At 41.9% G+C, this 12,383-nt stretch overlaps 1 protein-coding gene across 8 annotated transcripts in view; it reads right to left on the reverse strand.

Annotated features, from left to right (window-relative positions):
• The window catches only part of STK39 (serine/threonine kinase 39), a 320,679-nt gene that overhangs the window by 38,707 nt on the left and 269,589 nt on the right, over nt 1–12,383 (reverse strand). Inside the window, exon 17 of one of the 8 annotated variants that reach the window (XM_086356013.1) lies at nt 363–784. The exons of 5 other annotated variants lie outside the window; for them this stretch is intronic. In XM_086356013.1, coding sequence (XP_086212139.1) covers nt 765–784 — 20 coding nt within the window. In that variant the 3' untranslated portion in view covers nt 363–764. Of the gene's footprint in view, nt 1–362; nt 785–1,003; nt 9,395–9,456; nt 10,453–12,383 lie in introns of those variants that run through there. 2 more of the 8 variants (XM_086355946.1, XM_086356006.1) reach the window with 2 other exon arrangements.

Here is a 12,383-nt window from a genome sequence, read left to right on the forward strand (position 1 = left end):
GAAATATTAATAATAAAAACATGAAAAAGCTTAAAAAGTGGGTTTTTTTCTGGCTGAGAAGTTCAATATAAAAGAATGCCATCTATTTTATTTAAAATTATCATATAGTATTTGATGCCACTAGCTGAAAGGTCATACTCCTCTCACAAATGAGGGGGTCCCTAAGCCCTGCAGCCCCCACGTCGCATTAGGAATTTGGAGTTTGTATACAATGTTGACAGGCACAAGCCTTTAGGAGGGGTCAGAAAAATGACAGGACATTGAGAGAGATGAGATGGAGGGTTTAAAAAGGATATTGCCATGCAAGAAAGTTCATTAAGGAGAGAAGATAAGGCAAAGCTTTGGCATTATTTATTCAAATATTTGAAAAGGGGATTAGATGTGTTCTGTACTGTTTCAGGGGCCAGAAATTAAAGAGAGTGGATTTGGCTCAGGATAAAAACCTTCCAAACAGTAATTCACAACAACTGGTGCCTCTCACCAGGAGAAGCTCCTCGGCACTAGAGGCAGTCAGAGAGCTAGTAACCCTCCCCCATGTCTCCTTCCCAGCCCCCTGCCTGTGCAGACACACAGGCCCCCAGGCTCAGAAGGCTCTGTGCTGGATTTAACACTGTGCAATAACCATTCTGAACTTGCTAACTTTAGAACAAGGGACTCTGCATTTTCATCTTGGACTGGGCCAGTCCTGTGTATGGATATAGAAGAAACACTCTTCTCTGATGAAGTCAGCAGCAGTGTTTGGTTGGTTAGCGTAGAAAGGCAGTTCAAACAGGGAAACATAAGACTGTAATACAAAAACCTTTAAAATTAATATTTTAACTTAAATCTTATGAATGTACACTCCTTTACCAATATTGTGATACAGGATCAAGGCCATTTTAAAAATTATAGACTTTAAACATCTCTTTTGTTTTCACAACGATCTTTTTCCATACTGAATGTAACAATAGTTTGTGTTTAACAATTTGCCTTTATCAATGGACTTCCCAAAGCATGCCACTTGTTTTTCGGACAAACAACTCACTTTTTGAACTCATCTTTTATGAGTTATTTAAATGATATGATTTTAATAAGAAGTAAGTGAACTGTGGTGTTGGAGAAGACTCTTGAGAGTCGCTTGGACTGCAAGGAGATCCAACCAGTCCATTCTGAAGGAGATCAGCCCTGGGATTTCTTTGGAAGGAATGATGCTAAAGCTGAAACTCCAGTACTTTGGCCACCTCCTGCGAAGAGTTGACTCATTGGAAAAGACTCTGATGCTGGGAGGGATTGGGGGCAGGAGGAGAAGGGGACGACAGAGGATGAGATGGCTGGATGGCATCACCGACTCGATGGACGTGAGTCTGAGTGAACTCCGGGAGTTGGTGATGGACAGGGAGGCCTGGCGTGCTGCGATTCATGGGGTCGCAAAGAGTCGGACATGACTGAGTGACTGAACTGACTGATTGACTGACCGAAGTGGCTCAGTTGGTGAGGAATCTGTCTGCAATGCAGGAGACCTGGGTTTGATCCCCAGGTTGGGAAGATCCTCTGGAGAAGGAAATGGCAAACCACTCCAGTACTCCTGCCCGGAGCATTCCATGGACAGAGGAGTTGGGTAGGCTGTGTCCAAGGGACTGCAAAGAGTTGGACACGACGGTGCCACTAACTTTCACTTTCAAACCCGCATAAACAAATGTGGGAACAAATTCTTTTCAAACATGGAACCTCCTTGGTGGGAGGAGACGTGAGGGTGGCGGCAGGGCAGACTGGAGGGTCATCTCCCAGCGCCCTGGGCTTCACCAGTGCATTTTATAGAGGGAATAGAGAGCACCACTGAATTTAGGAGGTGAAGTTCATGGAAGTTGGTTATTCTGTAGAAATACCAGGCTTATTGCATTGTGTTCTGTCTGAGCTGTCCTTCTGAGGCTGATGAGCACGGCCACACGCCTGTGACAAAGAAGTGTGAGCTTCCTTGAGACAGAGGTGTAAACGCCTCCTGAAGCTGGTGGACACTGCTGCTGCCAAGTATAAGACGAAGAGGCGGGTCTGTGGTGAAGGAACTATAACTCCAAAGGCGAGGGGGAAAGCGGTGGCTCGTGGCTATGGAAGTAGGACTCAAAGGCAGGCCTCATGGGGGACAAGGGGAGTCACATTTCTCTCCAGACCTCGCTTCTTCAGCTACACAGTATGCACGTGTGAGAGGTCCTCCAGACAGTAGGAAAGAGAAACTTCAGTCACAGGGAAGCAGGCAGAAAACTATAAACAGGGAGGCATCCTGAGAGTCACAGCTCTGGTCTGACTACCAGTAAACTGCTGCTGCTGCTAAGTCGCTTCAGTCGTGTCCAAGTCTGTGCGACCCCATAGACGGCAGCCCACCAGGCTCTGCCGTCGCTGGGATTCTCCAGGCAAGAACACTGGAGTGGGTTGCCATTTCCTTCTGCAATGCAGGAAAGTGAAAATGAAAGTGAAGTCGCTCAGTCGTGTCTGACCCTCAGCGACCCCATGGACTGGAGCCCACCAGGCTCCTCCATCCATGGTATTTTCTAGGCAAGAGTACTGGAGTGGGGTCCCATCGCCTTCTCCGAGTAAACTGTTGGATAGGACCAATTATCTAGCTGCCTGCTCCAGAGTGTCCATGTTCATTTTGTTGTTGTTGTTTACATTTATTTATTTAATTGGAGGCTAATTACTTTACAATATTGTGGTGGGTTCTGTCATATATTGATGTGAATCAGCCACAGGTGTACACATACATGTACGTGTACATGTACAGGCCCCTAGTCCTGACCCTCCCTCCCCCCTCCCTCCCCATCCCACCCCTCAGGGTCGTCCCAGTGCACTGGCCATCGAGTGCCCTGCTTCATGCATGGACTGTTCATCTATTTCACATATGATAATATACATGTTTCAATGCTTTCTCTCAAATTATCTCACCCTCACCTTTTCCCACAGAGTCCAAAAGTCTGTTCTTTACATCTGTGCCTCTTTTGCTGTCTCACATATAGGGTCATTGTTACCATCTTTCTAAATTCCATATATATGCATTAATACCCCGTACTGGTGTTTTTCTTTCTGACTTACTTCACTCTGTATAATAAGGTCCAATTTCATCCACCTCATTAGAACTGACTCAAATGCGTTATTTTTTATACATTTAGTTGTTTTCATACCACTTCCCAGCACTGCTTGGACTGGAGGAGTCATGGGAGACTAACTCCCACGGCTGGCATGGAGGCGGCAGAGGTGACGCGGTGACTCTCATAAACTCTACGTGGACCACAGTGCTGTGGTCATTCCGTCCCAGTGGGAGTCCCTACCTCCATTTCCCACTAAGGACCTGAGCTTCATTGTATTCTGGGAAACCGCAGCGCTGTTTCACTAAAGAGTTACAGTGGAGAGGAGGCCAGATGAACTTGCTCCAAAACAGAAGAGGAAAGAACTCACTGAGTCCCTCTATGGGCCGGCTGTCACATCAGCCTCTCCACGTCATCGAGTAAGACAGAACAGCTCTATGAGTTAAGTGGCTCCCTCCACAGGGAAAGAAGAAACTGAAGCCTAGAGAGACGAACTAACTTCCCAGTGTCGCATCTAATAACGGACAGAACTGAGATCTGAACTCAAAGCTGTCTGATTCAAAAGTGGGCACTCCTTCCCTACACCACACAGTCTCTACATGCTTCAGATTTGGAGAGTCTTAAGAAATAAGACAGAGTATGTTTGGGGACTTCCCTGGTGATCCAGTGGTTAAGACTGCACTCTCAACGCAGGGGACCTGGGTTTGATCCCTGGACGGGGAACTAGATCCCACATGCCACAACCAACACTCAGCACAGTCAAACAAACAAACAAAAACAAACCAACCAGCGGACGTTTGATCAGTATAATCATAAGAAGCAATGAGCAACATGGAAAGCAGCCATTTAAGGGATATGTACAATTTGATTTCACCAAAACTTACTAATAACGAATCTGAAATCAGTTATTTAAATAATCACAGGAAATGACAGCTAAAGGAGCCTAGAAAGCTGTATAGAAATTTCTATGCCATTGAATGCTTTTACTACCTCTACCCTTCAGAAGTTAGAAAAGGATTTTCTCCTAAAAAGAACTGCATAGAGAATAAAGCCAGTAAAGGGGAGACGGGTTAAAAAAAAAAAAAAAAAAGGCATGACCATCCCTGTCAGACAGCTTTACTAGCTTATCAACACTCTAAAAATCACCACTGTGAGAAAACACTGTCCTGGTTCTACATCCGGTTTACTAGGACAAAGGTTAGCCAAACGAGAACACATTTTACTATGTCTGCTTTCTGAATATGAGGTCACCTGAAAGTCTCCTTCAGGTAATGAGAATATTAGTCCCTGACTAATTAATGAATGGACTTGAAATGGCAAGTTTGCTTTAACCCAACGAACATGAATATTTTATGTCTTCTGTGCTCTATGATAATGATAATAATCCTGTTGTAGGTATAGCAGTACCTTAGCCCACTCCATAAATTGTGTGAGAATTAAGCAATATTTTGAAATGGAAAATATACTTCATCCTCTTTGGGAATATACATGAAGGCCCTCTGGTTGCAATCAATTAAAAAAAAAAAATGCCTGCCATTAATGTCGAAGTTTTGCGTTTTCTAGGAATCCTAATTTCCCTTTGATAGTGTAATTGGATTCAGAAATACTGGAAGGCATCTCTGAAATTCTCCTGATCCCCAAACAATAAATCACAAGTCACTTTTCAACGCCCTCAAACTTAAATGAACCTAGAATGTTGAGACATCACTTCAGCTTTTATTTCTCAATTCCTCTAGGGCAACTGCCCTTTCCTTCCGTAATTCCTCCTCACCTCGGTCAAACAGGCATCAGGTCTAGGCAGCAAAGGGATCCAAGCCAGTGTAAACTAAATACTAAAGATTCTCTAGCAGAATGAATGAGGCTAAGGGAAAGCATTTATTTGCCCTGATAGGAAAAAGGCAAAAAAGGTGCGAGATTTCTACGGGACTTACCTAGAGACTTGAAAGCTGAACAACTAGAACTTATAATAGCATTCACAAGGCATTGCGGCGAATCCTACTTACCAAGCCCTGCACTGTGCGGCCCGCTCCTGTCTGGCCTTATTTCATACCACCTTCTCTTTGCTCCCTTCTCCTGATCACGTTGGTCCTCTTTTACAAAGTTAATGAACTTTGCACACTTGCACACTTGTGTGTCTGCCCAGAATAGCCAGGCAAAATCTAAGACTTCACCCAAATATTTCTTTCTGTGGGGCTCATTCTGATCTTGAATCTCAATGAGGAGCACCCCCCAATTGTTACTGTCTCTATATACACATTTTTTCCTGCATACTTCTCACAATTTGTAAGTTCACGTCTACCAGTGTACTCATTTATGTCTGCTTCTCTTGTGAGACTGCAGGCTTCAAGAGGGACAAGAACTCTGTCTCTCTGGTTCACCTGGGGAACTCAGGACAGCACAGACTGAGTGCTTTATTCATGGAGTAAATGAAGGAGAAATTTCAGGGCCTGGATGACAAGTGTGGTAGAAGGCCAGTCTCCCCACTTCTGCATGAAAGCAAGACCACTGTGGCCGAAGAATAGGAAGCCCGCCAGGACCTTCCAGAAGCAGCACTCCTGAGCTGGGCACTAGGGCCCTCGTGTTGGCTGGTGACACTGGTGTGGCTTCTTAAGAGTCTCTTGGGCATGAAAAAGTGGGAGCCAGTGAGGGTGCCACATGGCAACCAGCACCAACAAAGTGATTCAAGGGACCCTGGGGACATTTCTTGAGACTCCCAGTAATATCCCAGAGGAGTATATATATTATTGTCGGCTAAGCAACAGTTAGAACTGGACATGGAACAACAGGCTGGTTCCAAATAGGAAAAGGAGTACGTCAAGGCTGTATATTGTCACCCTGCTTATTTAACTTACATGCAGAGTACATCATGAGAAATGCTGGAGGAAGCACAAGCTGGAATCAAGATTGCTGGGAGAAATATCAATAACCTCAGATATGCAGATGACACCACGTTTATGGTAGAAAGTGAAGAAGAACTAAAGACCCTCTTGATGAAAGTGAAAGAGGAGAGTGAAAAGCTGGCTTAAAGCTCAACGTTCAGAAAACTAAGATCATGGCATCTGGTCCCATCACTTCATGGGAAATAGATGGGGAAACAGTGGCTGACTTTATTTTTCTGGGCTCCAAAATCACTGCAGATGGTGACTGCAGCCATGAAATTAAAAGACGCTTACTCCTTGGAAGGAAAGTTATGACCAACCTAGACAGCATATTCAAAAGCAGAGACATTACTTTGTCAACAAAGGTCCATCTAGTCAAGGCTATGGTTTTTCCAGTGGTCATGTATGGATGTGAGAGTTGGACTATAAAGAAAGCTGAGTGCCCAAGAATTGATGCTTCTGAACTGTGGTGTTGGTGAAGACTCTTGAGAGTCCCTTGGACTGCAAGGAGATCCAACCAGTCCATCCTAAAGGAGATGAGTCCTGGGTGTTCATTGGTAGGACTGATGTTGAAGCTGAAACTCCAATACTTTGGCCACCTGATGCGAAGAGCTGACTCATATGAAAAGACCCTGATGTTGGGAAAGATTGAGGGCAGGAGGAGAAGGGGACGACAGAGGATGAGATGGTTGGATGGCATCACCGACTCAATGGACATGGGTTTGGGTGGGCTCTGGGAGTTGATGATGGACAGGGAGGCCTGGCGTGCTGCAGTTCATGGGGTTACAAAGAGTTGGACAGGACTGAGTGACTGAACTGAAGACCTATATAGTCTGCATACATCTAAACTGCATGGGTATTTCAGGTCATACCAGCAAGCCTGAGCTGTTAACATTTAATTATTGCAAATTAATCATGTAAAGCCACTGCTAAAAGTTCTCTTAAGTGTAGAGTTCTGTTTATGACGTGAAAAATTTCATCCTGAAAAAAATTAATTTCTTATCCCCACTGCTTAACTAGTAACAATGTTCATGAGCACTAAATAAGAAAACCAACTTTTCAGTTTTAAAAACCTACTTAGAGCTCCAGTCTGCTGTGCCAATGGCCAAGAAGCCCATGAGTCAGATAAACTATAGCATTTCCCCCTTCCTAAGAGTTGTGCTGTCCAATCCATGTCCTCTCACCTGTATTCTACCTTTCTATGGCTTCCCTAGTAGCTCAGTTGGTAAAAAAAAAATCCACCTGCAATGCAGGAGACCCAGGTTCAATTCTTGGGTAGGGAAGATTCCCCTGTGGAAGGGAATGGCTACTCCTAAGCCATTTGGAAGCCCTTCCTGTCCTTCTGACCATGCATATCCCAGACAGATGAGAAAGCGCAGAGAACTGGAAACAGAATTCTGACCCCAGATCTATCTACTCAGTGACATCAAGGATCACAAGCATGCTGAGTTTCTAAAGATCCAGCTCATCATTACAAACTGGTCGCTGCTGTTCAGTCGCTCAGTCGTGTCTGACTCTTTGCAAACCCATGGGCTGCAGCACGCCAGGATTCCCTGTCCCTCACTGTCTCCTGGAGCTTGCTCAAACTCATGTCCATTGAGTTGGTGATGCCATTCATGTCATCCTCTGTCGTCCCCTTCTCCTCCTGCCCTCAATCTTTCCCAGCATCAGGGTCTTTTCAAATGAGTCAGCTCTTCTCATCAGGTGGCCAAAGTATTGGGAGTTTCAGCAGGAGTCCTTCCAATGAATATTCAGGATTGGTTTCCTTTAGGATTGACTGGTTTGATCTCCTTGCAGTCCAAGGGACTCTCAAGAGTCTTCTCCAACACCACAGTCCAAAGAACTGATTCTTCAGTGTTCAGTCTTCTTTATGGTCCAATTCCCACATCCATACAAGACTACTGGAAAAACTATAGCTTTGACTAGATGGACCTTTGTCAGCAAAGTAATGTCTGTGCTTTTTAATATGCTGTCTAGGTTTGTCATAGCTTTTCTTCCAAGCAATGAGTGTTTTTTAAATTTCATGGCTCCAGTCACCATCTGCAGTGATTTTGGAGCCCAAGAAAATAAAGCCTGTCACTGTTTCCATTGTCTCCCCATCTATTTGCCATGAAGTGATGGGACTGGACACCATGATCTTTGTTTTTTGAATGCTGAGTTTAAAGCCAGCTTTTTCACTCTCCTCTTTCACTTTCATCATGAGGCTCTTTAGTTCCTCTTCACTTTCTGCCATAAGGGTGGTGTCATCTGCATATCTGAGGTGATTGATATTTCTCCCAGAAATCTTGATTCCAGCTTGCGCTTCATCCAGCCCAGCATTTCGCATGTTGTTCTTTTCATATAAGTTAAATAAGCAGGGTGACAATACACAGCTTTGACGTATTCCTTTCATAATTTTGAACCAGTCCGTTGTTTAAGGAATCTCAAAATCTATTACAAATTAGACCACCAGGGGGCCTACTACTGAAAAGATGCTTTAAATTTAATGTTCTCATTTCAAGTAACAAACTTCTCATGTCGGATCAAGTTCCCTAAGGGTGAAGATTAAGGCATTTTTCTATTAAATATTTAGCAATTAAAAAAAAACCCCACCAAAACCTGTCCACCAAATCTAATGGGACAGCCAGCCTTTCTTCACTTTCTACCATAGGGTACTCTGGCCAGAAGGGGCTTTTAGAGCCATGGGCTTTTATACCCATGGCTATTCAAATGCTACCCTGACTACAAATTCCCCTTGGATGGTTCTACGGCTCATCAGACAAGGGCGTGTTTCGCAGCCTATTAGAATGTGACTACTCAGTCTCTCCTTGTCTGAGGTCCGAGTCCGAGGTGAAACATTTTCATACACTTTTTGAATGCTAAACTTAAATACTGCAGTATTAAATAGTGTAGGATTAAGAAGTAGGTGTTCTTAAGAGTCAGCAAGAAGGACTTCTTTGTTCTTAAAAAAACAAACAAACAAAAAAAAACTGGCAACCAAACACAAGATATAGGATCCAGGTTAAAATTAGATATAAAGCCAAAAATAAAATGAAAATATGCCCACACTGTATCAAAACTGTTGGCCGAATTTTCTTTCTTGGCTTTACTATGTTTTTGATTGGCTATATAAGGAGCTTCTGTTATACAAGAAAAAAAAAAGCAGAGAGATTTGGTTTGGGATTAAGAGATCTATTTGTCAATCTACTAACAAGCTTCTAAGCAGCTTCTTTGTTCTTGTTCAGTCACTCAGTCATGTCCAACTTTTTGCGACCCCATGAACGGTAGCACATCAGGCTTCCTTCACCATCTCCTGGAGCTTGCTCAAACTCATGTCCGTTGATTCAGTGATGCCATCCAGCCATCTCATCCTCTGTTGTTCCCGTCTCCTCCTGTCTTCAATCTTTCCCAACATCAGGGTCTTTTGTAATAAGTTGGCTCTTCGCATCAGATCAAAGTATTGTAGCTTCAGCATCAGTCCTTCCAATGAATATTCAGGATTGATTTCCTTTAGGATTGACCGGTTTGATGACCTTGCAATCCCCCCTCTCAAGAGTCTTCTCCAGCACCACAGTTCAAAAGCATCAATTCTTTGGCACTCAGCCTTCTTTATCTACAGTATTGTACTGCTGATGGAATAGTTAAAATTCACGTGGACCAGAGATTTCTGAAGTAGGTAAACACATACACACACATACTAACAACCCAAAACAGAAATCTAGGAATGAAACAGACTATTCAGCAAAAGAGCCATCTCCTTTAGTCCTATACACTTAAAAGCATTAGAAAAATATACATCAGAAAAACTAGGTTTCCTGTACCAGAGTAAACCTACTATCCTTCCACCAGAAAGACATTCTCATTGTAAGCAGGGATTGGTGTTGGGGTTTATTATAATTCTATAATCAGAAACTTTGGCTGAATTGAACGTAATCCTCAACTGTATCTGATTCCAGAGTTACGAGACAGATTAACATGAATTACAACAGGACAATTGAAAGTAACTGAAAAAAGCAAGACTCCACTGACAGAGGATGTCTGAGACTAATCCACTAGCAAGCTCTTGTTTCACATAAGTGAAATTAAGCACAGACTTTAAATGGAGTCTATCTCTATCAGTGGTTTTAAAGAGGATCCACAACTCCTAACTAAATAAAAATGACAAAGTTAATTAGAAAACCAGGGCTTGCAGTGTGGTTTACTGCTGCACAGATTCATAATCATATGACACAGAAACGGAGAACACCTTGGGGGAGATTACAGATTTTATGCTTTTTAGAACTTTCTGGAAATAACCTTTGTTCACATTTTGAAAGGTAATTTTGAATTTTTCCCCCTCCTCCCAAATCAGATGTCTTCATAAACAATAAGTCTGTGAACTCTTATCTGGATAGTCAATCATTTTGCATTAGAATCTGCAGATCAGTAAGCACAGAGGGTGGCTGGGGCTGGCAGTGGATTCAATCACAGGAGCAGGCAGCCTCTTTTAGGTTTCTGAAATTTGGTTTTCTAGGAAAACATTTCTTCTGTTGAATTTCCTTGAATTTTGGGGGTGGGTGGGAGGAGTATGGTCAAAAGATTATTGAAATGATAGCTCTGTTACAACAAAAATTCTATTTTATTTCAGTCTATCTTTCTGATGCAATTAAATAAACTTAAAGATATATTAACTTTTAGGTTTGAGACTAAATTAATGCTGAGTGTGTGTGTGTACGCGTATACTGCATGCTCTTTGCATATTTATTCAGGCCTGGCTCCCAACATTCCACAGAACAATCAGCTTTTTGTATATTTAAGCAGCAAAACTATGACTCTACCACCCTGCCAAAGCATACAATTGCTGAATATGAGGGTGAGTCATCTAACGCATGGTACTTTTCAATTATATATTAGATGATTCAGCTTATCACTTGCAAATATTTTAAAATAATTTTTATATACTATTTTTCACATTAAAATTAATAAATTTTCCTATTTAGGGAATAAATCCCTCAATAAAGACTTTTTAAAGAAAAAATGGTACCTGGAAAACCAGGAGCAATGAGCTACAATCAAATGGCAGTGGCAGTTTTTAAAATGGTAATGCTATGCCATATCAAACTGATTAACATTTATTTCTGATAAATATAAACAAGGAAAGTAATCAGTATAGTTCTCCCAAGCCACTTATAGTCCCTAATTCCCTAGACTATTAAAATTAACATACAGACAACTTTTAATCAGGAGTCACTCAACTGTATTTATTGACTTCATTTAACTAACACCAAGCCTTTCTAAACCCAGGAAGGGCTAACGGAATTTTCTGCCTTTTTTTTTTTTTATTATCAGTCATCATTTAAAAGCATAGTAAAATTGTTTCATAGAGACACTATTTTTTTTTTAATGAAAATTTTCCTCCATTGAATTTCAACATCAATAAACATCACAGCATAATCCCTGAATTGAATATAAGGGAAAAGATGTTCACTCTTTTCCAAGACTTCCATTGTAAAAGTGCATGGCGGTGCAATAAATCCTAGATTTCTCACAGAAGACTTAAATATCCCTGGCTATAGCTGGGGGAACAACACACTTCACACATCCAACCATATGCTCACAAATGAGCAAATATTCTGTTGCTTGCATACTCTGGAGCTTAAAGATACTCTGCCATTGTCGGGAAACATAAAAGCTGAAGGCCACCTGGAGGATCTACTGCACCCTGAGCAGCAATTGTAGTTTTAATAAAAACTGTAATGACTCATTATGGTAAAAATTTATACTGATGAGGCTCCTCCGCACATTTACACCATTTAGACACACAGTTTTTAAAAGTTAATTGGCACAGTTTTAAAAGAGATTCCCAAAGAGAGAAAAGAATTGAGGCTGAAAAGCAAAGGAGATGAGTGAGACTGAAAAGGATATACAGATGATAACATGATGGCCACAGAATTGTATTGCATTTAAGAATCACCTGGGAAGCTTGGTAAAAAAATGCAAGTTTCCACATTCTACACCTAAGACTCCAGATTTTGTTGTTCTAGGCTGGAGTCAAGAAATGTGCATTTTTTTAATACACACCCAAGACAAGATGCTGATGCAGGCAACTCACACTCTGTATTTTGAGACAAATACTGTAATGCCAGCAAGCACTGGAAGATAGAAGGCCTTCTAGACCAACCACATTTCCTTACCAAGGAGGCAAGACTCAAAAGTCAGGTGAAAAGTCAATTAAGAAAGACAAAAAAGAGGGGAAGGTAGGCAAAGACAGAAAAAAATCAATCATACAAAAATTGAAATATAAACCAATGGAATAGGATAGAAAACCCAAAATAAGACCATGCACTTATAGTCCATTAATCTATGACAAAGGAGGTAAGACTATACAATGTTGGAAAGACCATCTCTTCAACAAATGGTGCTGGGAAATCTGGACAGCCACATGTAAAAAAATGAAATTAGATCATTCCCTAACTCCATACACAAAAAT

The sequence above is a fragment of the Bos grunniens genome, chromosome 2, assembly GCF_055505025.1.
Source record: "Bos grunniens cultivar Pamir isolate PY7600 chromosome 2, Bosgru_T2T1.0, whole genome shotgun sequence".
In the NCBI taxonomy this organism is placed as follows: domain Eukaryota; kingdom Metazoa; phylum Chordata; class Mammalia; order Artiodactyla; family Bovidae; genus Bos; species Bos grunniens.